Below are 18,469 nucleotides of genomic sequence, written 5' to 3'. Positions count from 1 at the left end.
GGGAGGCGCGTTAGCGGACGGCATTCTAATCGAGTACTTTGTTCGTTACTTTCGGAACTAGCTGCGTTCTCGTCTCCGTAAAAGCTAACAGGATTTTGCATTGTTAATAAGGTAAAACTTTCTAGATCGATTTCTCCCCATATCTTCATTTGGCTAGGGACGCTGGGATCGATCCGGGTCTCGTCCTTGTCTCGTACAAGGATATAAATCTTTTCAGCCCTCCATTGAAGGGCAGAGAAAGGGCCGAGTACTTGTACTGCAAATTTATGTAGCGGGTGTGTTAAATCGTCTGTTTTTCCAATGGTCATACGTAATTGATCATCGTTGCTATGATTTCGCTTTAGTGATGATGGGAGAAGACTCCGTAAAAATCTAAAGTGAAATGGTGTGTTGCCGCATAAGAAATACGTTGTCTTCTTCTCTTTGGTGTCCTTGGCGTCCTTGGTGAAGGTACCTGTACCATCCAACTGTATATATGGTGGATAAGGTTGATTTTGGCGCTGCCGTAAGAGCAGGGAGATGATTATTTCTGAAGCACCAGGCAGGTTATTTACCGAAACAAATGGGTATATAAGATTAATATGCGGTGGCCATTTTCTGTATGCTGGGTCGTGGATCATCCTCAAATGGTCTAGCCCTGGCCATAAATGCTTCGGCGGAATTATACACAGCGCTGTGTCATAACTACTGCCCATATCGGCCAATGCGACTGTTGAAATATCCATGGCTCTAACTTTTCCGCAAAGGCTTCGCTAAGGGGGTATCGAGGTTAATAGAAATAAAGAAAAGATATTTATCTGGATGTCAATAGATCGTAGAACAGAATCAAGGATAAACACGCTTTGCTTGGTCTAATTGTTTCAAACAATCGATACTTTAAAGGGAGAAAAAAAGGATGATAATTGCCAAAGCGAATGAAATAGAACAGGTCAGGATTATATATTGAAAGAATGAAAACTGTATCGGTCTTAATATTCTCAAGAAGTTCAAGAATATAGGTACGGTATTGGTATTAAGTGAAGTAATGAGGTTTTATGGTGGGATATGGAACCATACCACTGCGGTATAGCTGCGCCACTTTCATTCGCTATTTCCCCATTATGAGTAATACCTGAAATCCAATTACCTATTCCATAATTTGTGGATGATCAATAATTCTTCGGCGTGAGTCAACTCTAAGTTAGGCTTTACACATTGAAAGTACGACACTTATACATAGTAAGGTATTTAGTATAGCACGCTAATAGCGTTCCGACCCGCTGGGAATTAGTTACCTAGGTAGGTTAGGTTAGGTACCTATTATCGTTCTTTCCAATCGTCGTTGGTTTACCCCGCTAAGAATATACGATGAGGAAGCTACTATATTAAGTACCTTTTAATAAGGTAGCTGCATTAAGCCTTAATGAAGTGTCTTCTACTCTTCTATTTATAATCCAAAGAAATAATCTTCACGTGAACAGGTATGGTAGTTCGGTTAGCTTTGTTACATTGTATGACTACCTCATATAATTATATGCAATGCATTGAGAGGTGGGGGTGAACAACCTCTTATGAGGTAATTCATAACCCCACCATTACGTGGAGCGGGGATGAAGTCCTTACATACAATTACAACTTGTTGTGATCTCTTCATATCTTTCTTTTCTCATACCCTTAACTTGAAGATGTGGACAATCCGCTTTATACAGCACTTATATCGTTTATTAAAACTTAGACGAACTTCCAAGTCAGCATCTTATGAGCTTGTGTAAATTTGAGATTCAACACTTGAGTCTTAACAACGTTGACTTGTATATACACAGTCTACACGCCTAATACTCCTAGTCTCCCACTTTCTACTTTATTCGTCATACTAGGGTCCCCTACATACTGCCACGTGTGCGGAGAGTGCATGTCCTTGGAAGTTGCCCTATTGGGCTCCTGGGAGGTTATATAGACTCGGAGACGTGCGTAGATGTTTCCGTATAAGTGACGAACGCCATGTGTAATAGTATGATCCGGCACTTTGCCATGTGCTTCTCCCCCCCGCACTCCTATTATTGGCTGGCTAAGAAGTATGGCTGAATAGTGACGACGCTCTTCGATATTGATTATTGACCCTTGATGCGCCCCAAAGTTCATCCATTTCCATTCTAGAATTCTTCCATCTATTTGGAGAAACACCCCGCCCTCCGCATCATTCTATATTCATTAGGATGAACACCATCCGGTCTTCTCGCTATTATTCCCGGAACGGGATGGTACTAGCTCTCTTCCGATGATGCTATACTTGAAATGTCGAAGACAGGTATTTATAAGAGCTCCTCGAGAACGAGCAGATTATGACCTGCTTTCTTAGTGCGATGTATAAGACCTTCGAAACCTATATCACACTGTAGAGTCTCTAGCTATCAGATAGCTAATATGGATTCATCAGCTGGTTCTCTAAACTTAGCTCATGATGATAGAGCTACTGTACTCATCGGTGTAGTCTGTCTTGTATGCACCGTTGCTACAGCTGCCATAGGACTTCGATTCTATACTCGTTCCTGTATGCTCAAACAAGTCGGTGTCGACGACTATCTGGTATTAGCAGCATGGGTCAGTATTGTATGATTATATTATAACTAGCAAAAGCTGACCCGGCTCCTACTTGAAGGTATTTGCTCTGGCAACAGGAATTTCCCAATGTACAAGTAAGTACTTAATAGCAAGCCTCGGGATCAAATGGATAGCTGCTCATTATTCATAGACACACGTAACGGACTTGGTAAGCATGTGTGGGATCTGGAGAGCGACGTACAACGTAGGAATTATCTAAAGGTACGTTATCTGCTCTCCCCAGTGAGAGAGGATTGCCACTGACGACTAGATATTCTAGGGCTTTTATGTCTCCATTGCGCTTTACAATACGGGACTTATGTTCGTAAAGTTGACGTTCTTGACACAGTACTACCGGGTACTTGCTATCAAGAAGATGCGAACGACATTGATAATCGCCATGGTATTAATTGGCTGTTGGTCTATGTCCCAAATTGCTGTCGGTATCTTTATCTGCGATCCTGTTTCCGGGTTCTGGGAGAAATCGGCTGGGTCTTGTATAGGAAACTACCCTCAATGGTACATCAACGCAGCGGGAAACATTGCAACTGATATTGCAATATTTGTGTTGCCATTGCCGGTTCTCAGACATCTACATTTACCCAAGGCTCAGCGACTTGTCCTTATTGGGATCTTTAGCTTCGGCTTCTTGTAAGTTGCAAGACAAATTGATGTTTGGGTTGGGCTAAGCTAACGCGTGGTTAAGCACATGTGCGATTTCCGTCATCCGCATCAAATTTCTCCAGCTCGGAGGTGACTTTTCATACGAAAACGTTGAGGGATCTAGTTGGTCTATCACAGAGTTATGCTCGGGCATCATCTGTGCATGCCTACCTACACTACGACCTCTAGTTTCAAAGTGGATTCCCGCCCTCTCGAATCGCCTACATAAACCGGCAAGGAACTCGTGTATGGTAGGCGCTGAGAGAGGGAGCGGACATATGCGTGGGAACTCGGACGCAAGCAGAATGTCGAACATGAAAGGAAAGGATGAATTCTTCTATTACCTTGGCATGCAGGGACGCCTTAGTGATAGTCTGGAAAGTTCAGACGGCTCATTGGAAGCTGGGAGAGCGCGTGAAAGCTTGTCTAGCTACGGAGGAAGTTCGCCAACCCCGCCTCCGTGTGCTCATATCGCAACTCGCACTTCTCATAAGCCGACGGCTTATTACAATTGGATGAAGTCGTCCGTTACGACGGAAATTGGCACAGGTGGTCGAGAAAACCAGCAAGATTCTAACAAGAATCTTTCCACCACTGCTATCCAGGTCCAGCGTGACGTGGTAATGCAGTAAGTATAGGTACCTAGGTAGTAGGTAGACTCCGAGTTAATATAATCAAATAAAGTAATGCTTTCTTCCTAAAGCTCCGTTAAGGATATGAATCTGGATGGGGGGTCACATCGACTATTGCCTAGGAAGTTCTATCTACTACTTATGAGAACATTTTCATGGTTAATAGGACAAACTTTTAGGTGATTGTATTCTTACTCTCGAGCTTAACTTCTCGAGAAGTATTACAAGTAAGCTAGCACAAACCCTGGGGTATCTCTATAGCAATTCGCTCCGTCTATAATGCTACCTGGAACAGGAAAGAAAATGTTTTAGTAACTTCATATCTCTGAAGGAGGCCTCATGCACACGTCGTGGAATAACGCTTCGCATCGAGCGCTCTTCATAATGTTCCCTGTCGTTCCTTTAGTATGCTCAAAGCTCGAATCGTCACTCCCTTCGCTATGCCCATCTCCAACATGGACGTCACTAACATATCCCAAGTCGGCCGGAGGTTCGTAATGGTTGAATAATTGTGGGTTGACAACAATACACTTCAGTTTCTCGTTCTTACAATATCCAGACAGCGCAACGTCAAATGCTTCGTTGCTGCCCCGCGATAAAAGAGGCACCATTTTCTGCGCACCTTGCTTTGTCACGCCGAATCCGAAAGTGCAGACAGTCATGTGGGCTGCTTGGACTTGACGATGGCCCTCAGTCAGCTTGTCCCTTAAAAAGCGCTTTGACCACCCCGAGTATAGTGGAGTCTCGCAGCGGGTGTCATCCGCGAAAACGCGAGGCGGGGGCAAGTCGTCTGTGATGCTTGAGCCGCAGTGGCCAAGCCACAGGACATCCCAGTCGGTCCCAAAGGGCGTAGGATCGTCTTCGGCAACACCCGTGTAGGCGCGAACATTATCGGACACGAGTCTCATTTCCGCCTTGATCCGAACATCCCAGTCGACGTCATCTTCTACGATAAACGCAGTTTCGAAGCCTGATGCTATCACATATTTGAGTAGATCAAGATGCGCAAGCCAAGCTTTGGCCGAGCCGGGCGCTGGCAGCTTGGCACCCTTCTTATCTGCACCGAGTTTCCGGAAAGCTTCGACTAGCTCGTCGGAATTCTGCCCCTGGGGTGGAATTGTAAACTCCAAGTCGGTGAGTTTAGCAGCTGCTTCAAGGCCTCGGGTTCTCCAACTCGGTTTATTCGAAAGCGCTACTAGTTTTTGGAACTATGCGCGGGTTAACATTGTCAAAGTGGAATAGTTTAAGTAAACAAAAGATCGCTTACTCCTAATGTGGCGTTCGCTGCTGTCTCCCGGGGAGATTGTTTGATGATGCGGAAGTTCGGGCCATTGTGTAACTGCGAATAGACGTCGAACCGGCTTTGCAATAACCATAGACTTAAGATGAGAAGTATAACAGCTAACCCTATAGATCTTTTATTCCGCATAGTAGTTCCATGATTTGTCCAACTCGACTGCATCATATCGCGATGACGAAGAAAATACCCGGGTCACAGTTACGGCGGTTAGCAAAGAACCAAAAGAGAAAATAGACATTCTAGAAAATATCTGAGGCACAGAATGGAACATAATGGGAAAGATATGGGGTAAACTGTCAATTGAATACTCCAGTTCGGAGATAAAGTCTTACCGTTCCCTCGTCAGCTCTGTAGATCTCGACTAGATTATGTCTGCCAGATGCTGTAAAAATAGGCGTGTCCAGCCGAATTAACCAGTTCAATACGCGGGATACGATATAGTCTAGCCGTTTATTGGGTGCTATCCACCAAACCCGCATCGCCCAATGTAACCCATGCTGCTGACGCTCATCTCACGGTTGCAAAGCCCGCTCGTACGGCTGACATGAAAGGACTTAAAACATGGTATTCGGCTAACGTGATGCCGGTTAATACGGTTGACTTTGGGGTAGACCAAATCCTAGAGCCAATAGAGAGCCAACTTACCAATCAAAAGGCCAGAGCTTTCTATGCACATTTACAGAATTAGCCTCATTATCAACTCAGATGAAGCCGCTGAGCCTCGAACGATCACGAGCTGCAGCTTGCGTACCTATGCATCAATGCGCACCAAATAGAAAACGGTTGCTATTATTCCGAGAAAAGTATCGTGATCTTGTACCCGTGAATCTTTTCTACCTATGTAAGAGAAAATACTGGTGGGACTTTCTTTTAGCTAGATGCCAAGAGACTGCATATGATGTCGCTAAGATCATCCACTTATTAGGGGTCTCGTTTAAAGATTGTATAATTGGACTACCTAAGTAGCTAATGTAGCTGCCTAAATTCTCCATAAGATACATATTATAGTAAATTGCCTTTCCGTATACAGTTAGCTAGATGATTATTTGTCTCGGAAGCCTTTTATAATTATTCCACTTGGTATTGTTTTGCCCCTTTTAAGGGGAGAAGAATTACTGAGTTGTCATCAATTGACAGACTTCAAGGTACGGAATACTAGGCTGATTTCTCTTCCGCCTCTGAGAACTCGGCTTTGAGGCGAATTTATAATTTTTAAGTCAAATATCAGTTTTATAGCGTTACTGGAAGGCAAGCCTCCTTATAATCTCCTAGTAGATATACCCTGTTTAGAGCATTTACTACGTGGACTAAGGGGCAACAAAACAATTTCATTGGTCAGAAAGGAACTCTAACCCTTGGGTAGCCGTAGCTATAATTTCATACCTCCGAAAGTATCCTTTGTCTAAACACCTAATACAAAATCTTCACACAGAAGGCAATTTCAATTACCTGAGCAATACCTTTCTAATAGGCTATTCTAACCAGTCTGGTTGAAGTTTCCACTCTATCATAGGCCTTGACCACTATATTACTTAGCTTTTTCTAACCGTTTTGTTGCCATACTACCCTCCTATTAAGTAATGCTATCGTTCTAAACCCTAACCCTCAACGTACATAAGTTCAATGACAAATTTAATTTTATATAACTTCCGTACAATTCTAGGTCTCTCAAGTGTTAACTATAATATAAATCGTCAAAGGATATTATATAGAATACCGTAAATCCACATACAATTATGCTTAGTGAGATAATTTATGAAGACCGTTCCACATGATATAGCCCGGTTATTAATTAATGGATGCAGGAACTGTCACGGTCAGGAGTCAGGCATCCTGGATCCTTATGTATATATAGCCTTGCAGCGAGCTGCAAGGCTCGGAACCCAGAACATCATCGTTTTCCTTTATGACCTTTTGGACTCGCGATAGGAACTTACTCGTATTGATGAATTAATATAGACCTTAGAGTACTCGGTGTAAGAAATCTTATTGTTAATACATTTACTTAGTTACTTAGGTCTACGGCAGAAGTTGGGTTGACTCCAAGTGACTAGGAAATATTTCTTCATTAATAGCAATCACTGCTATCTTAGCTCTTTGAACCTCACTCAATATCTAGTAGTGAGCATTTCACCTATTAGTATAAGTATCCTAACCTCAAGATGAAGATAATCGGTTAATTAATTGGAATCTTTCTGATCCACTGACTCCAAAAACCATGAGCATCTTTGACAGTAGCCTGCACCTTTGTATCCATATGTACAATATCGTTGCCCAGCAGAATATCATGTGGGGCGAACTTTGACTCGCGGAATCTAATTTGGTTGCCTTCTACATTTGTCATTTCATCTGAGAAACTGGATATCACATCATGAAATTCTTCGTGCGTCCCAGCCTGTATGAATATAGGCGTTTTGGTTTTAAAAGGGTGCTGCAATGGTGAGATCAAGGCTTGTGTTTCTAGGGTCAGATCACCCTTGGGTATATATACATTTGCCTCCCAGTCCAGTAGAGGCGCATATAGGAGATCAATGTCTGAGTTCCGCGAACTCTCGTAGTCCTAGCCGGCATGTGGTATCACGTGAACCATGGAGACCACATAATAGCACTACCTGTTTTATATCCGTGGATTAGTATTGGGTTTATTAGAAGCTCATATGGGGTATCTAGTATATCGTATACGACATATCATTGTAGGTAATTGCATCAAATTATTCGCAATATCTATGACGTACCTGGCGAAGGGAGCTTCCCCAGAGACGTCTCCAGGGATCGTAGTAAAGCAATGACAATATTGCCACCCGCCGAATCCCTACAGATGATGATATCCTTGGGGGCAACCCTTAGACCGAGGACGTAGTTATATACTATTAATGCATCTTGAAGAAGAACAGGGAAGTCTATTCCAGGAGCGGCTAAGCGATACTGCACATAAATGAGTTTGGCCGTTTTGAAGTATGTCGCAAGGCAACCGGACAAAGATTTAGCCATCTCATTTGGAGGCCAACCAAGTACAAAGGCGCCGTCAGGGAGATGAATGATGACCTTTTGGCCATTTCCCTGGTCTTGCCGAACTGGAGTCGGATGCCAAATTGCCCCGACGGGAGTTGGCTTAATATCCGGAGAAGCCAAAGCCCCAGAAAAGAGTGCTGGATCGGGCGGGGCGGAGGGGTTAACGTAAAGTTTTCTCCCGACTTTCCAGCTTCCAGCTGCCTTGGATATTGATACCGTGTTGCTGTCATATAGCGGAAAGGGGTCCGGAGAGAACTTCCCTCCCAACACACACACTAAGTTTCCATTCGGGTACAGGGCGGAGAGACTTGAACGCATAGCAGGCTAAGAGCAGCGGTAAGGATAAAGTAGTCTTCAACGTAAACAACAGAATATATATCGCTTTAAAAGGCTAGGCAGCCCACAGGAGAGCCATGATAAATATGAAGTTTAACGGCGACCGGAGGAACAAGCGACTGAGTTGTGTGTGCTATGTATGATTGCTTTAGGTGGCCAGGTGCCTCCTAATGAAGGTAGATAGTTAATATGAAGAGATCAAAGAAAAGGATTTACAGCAAAGTGGGGGATAAACGTACCTTACACCCCTACAAAGGTTATAAAAATGAATTATCGAAAGATTAGCACATCTTGTATAGTTACCGTATATGGGTAGGTTGAAGAGTTGTAGATGTTGGAGGGATTGTTGTTAGATTACCCCGAAAGATACATTCATACCTAATGTACTTCTTAAGAGCATTGGTGCTAAGGTTATGTTAGGTACCTGATAATTCAAAGCGAAAACGTGTTGATGGCTTTGTTTAGAATTAATAGCGGCTGGTAATCGTATAATTTACCTAACCAACATCCATTCTTGTACCCCCTACCCCGCCGCCCCTTACATGTTAGGTTACTTCTATATCGTGACTGACCAAAATCCTCCTTGAAGGTATTGGTTCAAGGGCAACTTCTGAACCGTCATTGTTACCTTCTGCCCAGGTCCTCGAAGTTACGTTATGCTGACCCCCTTTTATCTTAGCCCAAGGGCGTTCCGTGCTGAGAACTTTTGATGCTCTACTTGAGCCGGTAGAGTTTGAGAGCCGCAGTTTGAATATCTCACGCAAACCCCGGATGGATCGAAGTTGCTTAAGTATGGGAAGAAGAGGGCCAAACGTAGGTAGGCAACTGCAGATGATTGCTAGGCCTAATTGTATTGTAGACCAGAGTCCTATGGAACCAAAATTGTCTGGGAAATCATGAGCATATACCAGGAAGCTAAACTGAAGGGAGACTCACAGCCTCTTAGAATGTCGGACGGGTTCCAGATTGCTGTCAATCGGATAATACTTGCAATGCATACACTGTATATATATCTGGGTGAGAGTAGTCAATTGAGATTATTGAGTTGTTACTTACAGCGCACCTAGCAGAAGAATACTGAGGACTGATATCTTCTTCGAGGTCTGAAGATTTAATCGTGATATAGTGACAGTTGGTATGCATAAGACTGTAACATCAAGGAACAAATTCGTCAATTCGTAGCCGAGAAGAACACGCGGAGTATCGAGACACCAAGGCGCTGAGTTGAGCTTTTCCCAAAATGCCTGGATTGGCTTGCATTGGAAAGTCAGAACAAACGTAGCGACGAGAAACCAGACAGTACAGGCGACTGCTGTTACTAGGATTACGATTCGGAGGCGATTATTGACGGCAAACAAGTCATAATAAAACCAGAGGATGCTGAGTTTGACCGAGGAGATAACGAAGGTGAATAGGAGCTCAGTCGCATATGAGCACTACTCAATAGTTAGGTACCTGTTGGAGCAACAACATGTGTAAAGGGGTTATCATACCTTCAAGAGATTCACCATCTCAGTCAGTTGTTCAGGTGTCGATATGTTGAAAGAGACATCGTAAGCGTGGAAATGGGAAACGTTGAAGATAACTTATAGGTTAGTAGGTAGTTTAGCATAGTTATAAATAATATCTTAATCCACGTCAAGTCTAGTGGGACTTGATGATAAACAAATTTCAAATACCTACAATTGATAACCAAAGAACAGTATGCGATTAAAAATGCCAGTGACGCAAGACACAGCCAGTCGGAACCATGCAGCCTCTGTCGATGAATGAGTTTAATTAAGAATCTCGTAAGAACCGCTGTTGTGGTTAAAGACAGCATAACAACACACGCGATAAAATTCTGGCGCGCGTTTTCTGTGAGGACAGCCATCATCACAGGCGAAAACGGAAAAGTGGTATCCTCTCCAGAGTTTGAACATTAGTTTTTAATTATTAATGAAAGGCTGGTAGGGGTATTTCAATCGGCTGGGTGTCGAGATGGGGTACCCCAGGTATCATCAAGATCAAGGCACAGCATGTTAATCTTACCACGAGTAGCCATATGTCAGATCAAATTCTTGACGCATATTTGTCAAGGATGAGTTGGAGGATGACCAACTGACATCGATCTGCAGCCCCCAATGCTACTATTATACGTTGAAATAGCTAGGATTGGGTAAATATATGTCAGAAGGAATTGAATCGATATTGTAATATCTTTGTTATAGGCATATATAAGTGAGCTAGATACATATTATGCGATTATGTAGGATAATACGAAAAAGGTTGAGACTTTAAAAGTTTCAATACTTCGTAGGAGCCATATGTATAACCATTTTGAACATGCCCAAAGCGTGTGAACGGATCACAGAAATGTGATGTATTGTCTATACTACCTTCCTTAAACGACGAACCTATAGGCTACTAAACTCTTAACCACTTCTTAAACACTGGCAATTATATACAATTAGTGGACAAAAAAACCGAACACTTTAAATTTTAATATATTAAACTTCATTTAAATTTACAACGTTTAATAATATTATATTAAAAAAATTATATATGTAAACTGATATTTATTTTTCTTATTATATTTAATTTTAATTTTAGATCTTTAAAAATGTAAAATTTAAAAATGTAAAAAATACATGTTTATATAATTGTTTATTAACCATTTTAAACCTACGTTATAATTTAAAATGTTTAATTTTCAAATTCTTCTATTTTTTTATTAAAAATAGATTTCATTTAATTATAAAAAATATCATTTTTATATTTATACAATCAAATTTGGTAAAGTTATGATATTTTAAAAGTAGTGAGTTTAATGAAAAAACGTAATTTTATATTAAAACCTTATAAAACATATACATTTTAAAAATTCGTAACTTTACCAAATTATATAATATAAATATATAATTAATATTAATAAACTAATAAATGGCTATTATATCTATAGAAAATGGTAAATATTAAATAATACGATTATTGAAATATTTATAAATTAATTAATTTATATATAATTATTATACTTTTATTTAATATATTTTAATGTTCATTTATAAAATATAATAATAATAAAAATCATAATTATTAAATATTTATTCCAGATAATATTAAATTAAAAACCGTATATTTTTAGCTAATTTACTTGTAAAGTTATTAATTTTTGAAATATGTAAGTGTTGGAATAAAATGTGCGGTATTTTTGTCCACTAATTGTATATTATATTACTTAGTGATAGTCTCGAGTAAGTTGAAGTGGTCTATCCAATCGTGCCATCTCCATGGTATATAGAATAAAAATGAAGCGCAATATATGTCGCATATGTTAGTAAACTCTCGTTAGACGAGCCAATATGGCGGATCCCGTAACGAGGAATTGACGTCCTGCATCTATATCAAGTTCATTTAATCGAATTCAGAACCCCAGTCAATCAACTTAATACCTTTTCCTCTGCCTTCCATGATGCACTCAAGTTTATCCTCATTTGTAACCCAACCTTGACGCTTCGTCCCAATGGCAAATCTGATTGGGTCACGCCACTACAATAGTGATAGTCAGTAATTTATTCTTCAACTAACGAGTCTGCGAATCTTTTGGAAGTAAAAACGTTTCAATCAACTTGATTTCGAAGCTTTGGGCTCGGGGTAGACCAAAAGGAAATTCTAGGCGTTTACGTACCTCCTCCCACCACGTCTTTTCGCTCTGCACGACACACTTTCGACCCTGCTCGCCATTCTTACTGGTCGCGAAAGGCCACACGGCCTTAACAACCTCGTATTTGCTCTTGCTCGAGAATAGAGAGGTAACGCTCGTTAAGAATTTATTGTGCTTGTCCGGGTTCTGGATGATGACTTTGGCGTGTGTGATGAGGAATTGCACTGTGACTTGGCCTTTATAGTCTGTAGAGGCAACAAGGCTCCGCACCTGGCCTTCTAACCAATTCGTATCGAAGTTTGCTACGACCCGCTCGACCGTGAAGCTCTTTATGGTAGTTGAATCTTTGACGAACCGGTCACACCACGCCTCTAGTCCGTTATCTGCACCAAAGTCGGGCTTCAGCCCGGGATCGCTACCGCCACGAAGAGCTACTTCATCTTTACTAACGCATCGGAGATAGTCAAGACGGTCCTTGGGATCATTAGGAACGAGCAAGTTCATCAGATTTAGCTTAATACTGAAGTCGAGTTTGCGACCACGGTTTCCTTGTATGATGATTTGAGGCTTTGGAGGCACCGTAGCAAGGCTTCGCACAAGCGTAGCTAAAGCCCCAGCATTTTCAGAGAGATAATTGGCTTTGCTGGTGATAGTTATGCTATCTGGCGACAGGTCAAACAAGGGCGGCAAATATTGGCGATAGTCTAATATGGGCAGGCCAGGATAATATTGCGGGCCTTTCGGTAATTGTAAGCGGGCTTGGAGATCTTGAAAGGTGTCCGAAGGACTTGAGTAAGGCGGCGGCTGGTGCGACGCGTTTCCCGTATCATCTCCGACCGATAGCTCCGTTGAGATATCCGTAGAAAGCTCTCCTGCCGGTAAGGAACCCCTACTAGCTCCGGAGGGATCTGACGGGCGGTGGACTGGACCGGATGATCGTGCGGTCTTGTCAGTGACGATAGACTGGCGACGATCCATTCCTGTAATGTTGCTAACTTATGTAGAAAATAATTGTGTTTGCATTTGATGGAACTGCCAAGCCTCGGAAGACCAGGGGTTTAAAGGGGGTGAATTAGGTACTTAGAGTAGTAGCAAAGTACAAATAAAATAGCCAAGAATATGAACTAAATATACTACTTTGGTCTCCCTTGATTTTAAGGGAAATAGAAAAAAAAGAGAAACTGGTGAGAATTTGAGCAATTGAAAAGATGTTTTGCAGAGTCAAAGCTGAAAGACGATCGCTATTAGGATGGGTGGCGCAGTAGAAATGACGATGCGGAGCAAAAAGCAAAGATTCGATGTTGGTCTTACATATTAGGTACAAAGTACATCTTTATACCTGCTTAGACGTTAGCGATACCTAGTATTGAATTAACTGCTGCCTACGAATAGCGCCCGTGGCGGTGTTTACGCCCAGCACTGCGCCTAGTAGAGAGGAGGTACCTCCTAATGTAGGTAATGGAGACTGAAATGATAGCACATCTAAGCCACAATAACATTTATACCTTCAGACCTCTTATTCAAATAGAAAACACAGCCCTAGAAACTAACATATACATATGCAGTTCCTAGGTATACTCTTGGCATTCTTAGCATAATCCCGTAACTTCATTCTTAGAAGCCACCCTTCATAGGTTGAAAATCCGTGACTTGACTTCTTCCTCTATATATTCAACCCAATATTTCGCGCCGTAAAGCTCCTCTCTAAGATGTTGAGTTTCCGTACCGATAAGCAACGTCTCATATTTCAGCTCTAGACGTGCATACCTCTCAGCCGTTTGATAAGCCCCGCTGTTAAGCGCGTATCTCGAACATTCGCGAAGCCTATTATCATCGTCACTCTCTAAGTACCTACTATAAGACATAACATCGAAGACTCAAACTTCAAAGACAGGTACCTAAGTAAGTTAGGTTAGGTACTTACGTTTTACAGAGCTCCATACCACATAACCGTTGTTTCTTGAAAAGTTTTACAAGTTCCTCTGCGGCCTTGAGGGCTTGCTCGTTCGTCTCGAGCTTGGGAATACCCTCAAGATGTGCTTCTTCGGACGCGCCGCACTCGTATGCCGCTAGGGCTTGATCGAGGACTAGCATGCGATATCGTAACTGGTCAAGTCTATCATCGGTACAGGCCGCGCAGTTGCAAGTAATGTCCCATGCGGTATGCAATGAGAAGTTGCGCTGGTTGCGAGTTCGACATGCCTTGCCAATATAATCTACGAATATTTGTTCGCCGGCTTTGATGTCGTGGATCGCGTGTATAGTCAACCGCTCTAAAGTTGGGTTCCAAGAGTTGTAGGCGTTAGGGACGCAGGAATGGTTGATTCGGGTATATAGGGGGAAAATACCCGAGCCGTATTTCCCACCAGGTCCTAGCTGAACATTGTTGACGAGGTAGATCATACAGAGATTAATTGTTCTGTTAACTATCCTCCCCAGCTTTTTCCCCTTTAGCAACTTTCCGTCGCTGTTTTTCAACTTCCTATTCTTGTAGAAGCACCAAACTCGGTTATCGACATGACCTCCTTTTTTAATAATACCTACCACTTTAGAGCTGTAAGGTAACTTTTCTAGCTCCTTGGATTTACCATCAGTGATTTTGTCGACGGCATTGCACAACTCCCATAGCTCTTCATCGATAGAGTTGATAGGTGGTACTGTGATCAGTGGAGTCTCGGCAGCAATACGCGTTCCGCGGGAGATGTTAACTTTCGCGAATATCGCTTCGCCAATAGAAGCTAGCTGGCGAACTTCTACCATTTCCCACGGGTTGGCGTCTTGCGGCTTTAGCGACTTTCCTAAGAAATTCTTAACTTATGTATAAATCTCACCTTCTGAAATTGTGTTGTTCATATCCATGCTTGCGCGGTTCGGATATCCCGTTGATTCACTAAGTTTGTGCAATATGGTTTCAGGAACTAGATGTATAGATAGTCTTCCGAAATGATAGTAGATGGTAGTAGATAGTGGTGGATTATTATGATTATATAGGTATACGGGGTGGTATGGCATATTGTTCTTTGGTGCTGGGCTGCCTAGTATCATTGCTATGTGGTCTTTAACATGCTTAATGTCTTAGTGTCTCACTTAACTAGAAGCAATCTGCCTCAGTGGCTTTAGGTCTTTGATCAGTGCTTTCTGACACCAGATATACAGGTTGTTTATCATTTTTAACACATATGTCGCAGTGATTTTGTTCTAGTCGCGTTAAATTTCTCTTTCTTGTAAGCTCTAAGAAATACTTCTTCTCAAAGTGGCAAGTAATATTGATATAGCTTGAAGTTTCAGATGTTATAGTATAATACCCAATATGTTTTCTAGGTATAGTTCCTAAATATTATAGATATATGCATGTCTCTGATGAGACTCTCTAGATGTCGTCTAGATATTCAATTCTCAATTTCTCTCAATTCAACTCTATATCTTCGATTAGTAGATACTTGATAATCAATCACGCTAGCTATCCTTTATCATGACTTACACATATACTCCATTTATAATGTCCGGTTTCTCTTACGGAGGCAGCTTTATGCTCTTGCATGACCAAGCGGATAATATAGCCGAAATCCGATGGGAGGAAACGATCGACCACGAACGAACCAATGATAGGCTAGAAGAGTATTCGAAAAGGGAAACACTCCACTCCTCCGTTCGGCGGTTTTAAGTACACTTTTCATCTACCCAAACCTCTTCATCCTCGTCGAGAAGTCCTTTCGAGATAAGATCGACCGCCGTTTGCTTTACTCCAAGGCGGGATGTGTAATTTAGGCAAATTGCGTCCCCCTAAGACCAAAGGACGTCTATGTCACCGGCGCTTGAACATAAAGTACCAACCCGCAATTAGCTTGTGCTTGAGCCATAGAACGTGTATTAAATTCATATAGAACTCGGCATGTCTTGCATAGAATAATGCCTAGCGACCCGTATCCGGGTACTACTACCGGACGCAGTTATATTTAATCTCTAGCTGGCCCCCCTTAAGCTCCCCTAACCCTTCTTCATCTCCCAAGGAACCTGAGAGTCGACTTCATACCTTCAGTCTATCAAATAGTTTTCGAAATGAGGTCCGCTGTTGCCGCTCTCGCCCTCTCTACGCTCGCAGCTACTGCTGCTGGGCACGCCACCTTCCAGGAGTTATGGGTTGCTGGAAAGGATGAAGATTCTACTTGCGCTAGACTTCCGGTACGTTACGCATAACATTCTAATTAGAATGCACGACATACAGTGGTGACCGATTATTAACATTAGAATAGGCAAACAACAATCCTGTCACCAGCGTAGCTTCCAATGATATCCGCTGTAATGTTGGAGGCACTAAAGCCGCGGCCGCTAAGTGCAGCGTAGCTGGTAAGAATATATTCTGATCATGTGGTTTTCACATTCTGACAGCATTCTAGCCGGTGACACCGTGACGGTAGAGATGCACCAGCAGCCTGGCGACCGTGACTGCACCAGGGAAGCCCTTGGCGGAAACCACTTCGGCCCCGTCATGGTATACCTGAGCAAGGTATCGGATGCTGCTTCGGCCGACGGATCCTCGTCTTGGTTCAAGATCTTCGAGGTCGGCTACGACCCTGCTACCAAGACATGGGGTAACGACCTCCTCAACAAGGGCTGCGGCAAACAAGACGTCAAGATCCCGTCCGATATCGCCCCTGGCGACTACCTCCTCCGTGCCGAAACCATAGCGCTTCACACCGCAAGTCAGGCCGGCGGCGCACAGTTCTACATGACCTGCTACGTAAGTTATAACCTTTGAAATGCTTAACAAAACTATTTGTGGAAGTAATATTACGTGTGCTAACATGAGTGAATAGCAAATCACGGTCACTGGTGGAGGCTCTGCTAACCCAGCTGGAGTCAAGTTCCCCGGTGCATACAGCGCCAGCGACCCTGGCATCAAGGTCGATATCTGGGGCAACAGCTTCACCGAGTACAAGATTCCTGGCCCGCCTGTGTACGAGGGTTAGGTTCAAATATCAAAGGCAAAGAGGCGCTGTTTCGAGAAGACACAGGCATAGGATCATGGCGTCGTAGCGAGCATGTAGTTGCATTTACAACTATGTAAGTATGAGTTTTAAGCATTAGACCGTTGGACAATATATACTTCGTTGCCTCGAGAAATACTTAGTACAATATACTACGGTATGCATCCAGCGCAAATGAAATAGTTCTTTATGTTGAGCGTAAATATTTGCCAATAACTTAGATCCTTAGCTAAGAGATAGCCTCGGCAAATTGACGGTATTCATTAGTATATTCACCTGAGCACCGCGTGCAAAATAGGTACCTCTATGAACATCTATAAAGCAACAGAGCCATACCATAAAGCCTGAGCAACACCTATAAATAACACACGTGGAGTATCTAGAGCTTTGCGTAGATCATAGCGATAGTTGACTTATCAATGAAACAAATCTCCTTACTCCGCCACGAAAACTTAATCAAAACTTAAGCTCTCAGTCTAATAGCACTTTATTCTATAACTTGAACTTTATGATCTATAACTTGGGGACGAATTACCACGATACCCCAAAGGTTAATAATCCGATCCCAACCATCTACATTTAAATCATGTTAAGCCAAACTTCTCTTCTCTCCAAGCGACGAAATAGCATATATTATAGCATAAGAAATTGAGGTACCTAGGAGGAAGGTGTGTAAGGGGCATAGTTTCATTACGTTTCGAAAGGAGATAAGCAATAGTACGAATATTAGAGAGGGGAGTTTCCGACAAGTTGTAGAAGAATACTACTCCATTAGAGAATCTTTACGAAATGCACCATTATTCTTGAATTTAATGATATCCCACCGGACACTTTGTTAAGAGCCATCCATCTTCGGTTGTAATCCGGCGGTTCCCTTTTATCGATTGTAAAACCAAGGCCTCCCATCGGTAACACTCTGCCCACTGTTGACTAGAAACTAAAGATAGTGAGCGCATGAGCGATGTAAACCTAGTAGCCGACATGAATGTGGTGACTTGGGATGAATTGAATTATACAATCCGTCTAGCGTCAATAAGGCCCTTCGTGCTATGTTTCAGGTCGAGTGTGTAATAAACAACATATCCAAGAATTAACATGTTTACTAGTATATGCGCTACAATCCCACTCATGGAACGTATGGTCGGCAGTTGAGCATTCCAAGGTATATAATCTAGGCCAATGGTGTCTAGACATACAAATCCCCTAAAAGAGGTATGTATCACTTAGCGACATATGTTGAACCTAAACTATATCTACCTTGCCAATGCTAAGTTTGATTATAAGGGGGCGGTGTAGTATGTATTGAATGGGCTTG

General features: G+C 42.3%; 5 protein-coding genes across 6 annotated transcripts; 2 read left to right on the top strand and 3 right to left on the bottom strand.

Moving 5' to 3' along the window:
• Positions 1 to 2,403: 2,403 nt before the first annotated feature.
• On the top strand, positions 2,404 to 3,875 carry GL218_02017 (uncharacterized protein; the record flags this gene model as incomplete). 2 transcript variants are annotated; one of them, XM_033578503.1, is made up of 5 exons in its annotated part: positions 2,404 to 2,580; positions 2,639 to 2,675; positions 2,732 to 2,802; positions 2,861 to 3,231; positions 3,287 to 3,875. In XM_033578503.1, the coding sequence occupies 5 exons, from the start codon at positions 2,404 to 2,406 to the stop codon at positions 3,873 to 3,875; spliced, it is 1,245 nt and encodes a 414-aa protein (XP_033438504.1). The 2 variants fall into 2 exon arrangements, with proteins under 2 accessions (XP_033438504.1, XP_033438503.1); XM_033578504.1 differs by lacking the exons at positions 2,404 to 2,580; positions 2,639 to 2,675 and having other exon boundaries at positions 2,707 to 2,802.
• Positions 3,876 to 4,192: 317 nt separating this feature from the next.
• GL218_02016 (uncharacterized protein) lies at positions 4,193 to 5,304 on the bottom strand (the record flags this gene model as incomplete). Its single annotated transcript, XM_033578502.1, has 2 exons — positions 4,193 to 5,083; positions 5,143 to 5,304. The coding sequence occupies 2 exons, from the start codon at positions 5,302 to 5,304 to the stop codon at positions 4,193 to 4,195; spliced, it is 1,053 nt and encodes a 350-aa protein (XP_033438505.1).
• A 6,612-nt stretch (positions 5,305 to 11,916) lies between these two features.
• GL218_02015 (uncharacterized protein) lies at positions 11,917 to 13,144 on the bottom strand (the record flags this gene model as incomplete). The annotated part of the gene is made up of 2 exons (XM_033578501.1): positions 11,917 to 12,051; positions 12,191 to 13,144. 2 exons carry the CDS (start codon positions 13,142 to 13,144, stop codon positions 11,917 to 11,919), a joined length of 1,089 nt encoding a protein of 362 aa, XP_033438501.1.
• A 942-nt stretch (positions 13,145 to 14,086) lies between these two features.
• On the bottom strand, positions 14,087 to 14,926 carry GL218_02014 (SET domain-containing protein 5; the record flags this gene model as incomplete). The annotated part of the gene is made up of 1 exon (XM_033578500.1): positions 14,087 to 14,926. The coding sequence occupies one exon, from the start codon at positions 14,924 to 14,926 to the stop codon at positions 14,087 to 14,089; it is 840 nt and encodes a 279-aa protein (XP_033438502.1).
• A 1,299-nt stretch (positions 14,927 to 16,225) lies between these two features.
• Positions 16,226 to 17,136, top strand: GL218_02013 (putative endo-beta-1,4-glucanase D; the record flags this gene model as incomplete). Its single annotated transcript, XM_033578499.1, has 4 exons — positions 16,226 to 16,348; positions 16,420 to 16,513; positions 16,564 to 16,907; positions 16,984 to 17,136. 4 exons carry the CDS (start codon positions 16,226 to 16,228, stop codon positions 17,134 to 17,136), a joined length of 714 nt encoding a protein of 237 aa, XP_033438508.1.
• Positions 17,137 to 18,469: the final 1,333 nt, after the last annotated feature.

This window comes from Daldinia childiae, assembly GCF_008694065.1.
Source record: "Daldinia childiae strain JS-1345 chromosome Unknown Scaffold2, whole genome shotgun sequence".
Lineage (NCBI taxonomy): Eukaryota > Fungi > Ascomycota > Sordariomycetes > Xylariales > Hypoxylaceae > Daldinia > Daldinia childiae.
This window is presented reverse-complemented; position numbering and strand designations above follow the sequence as displayed.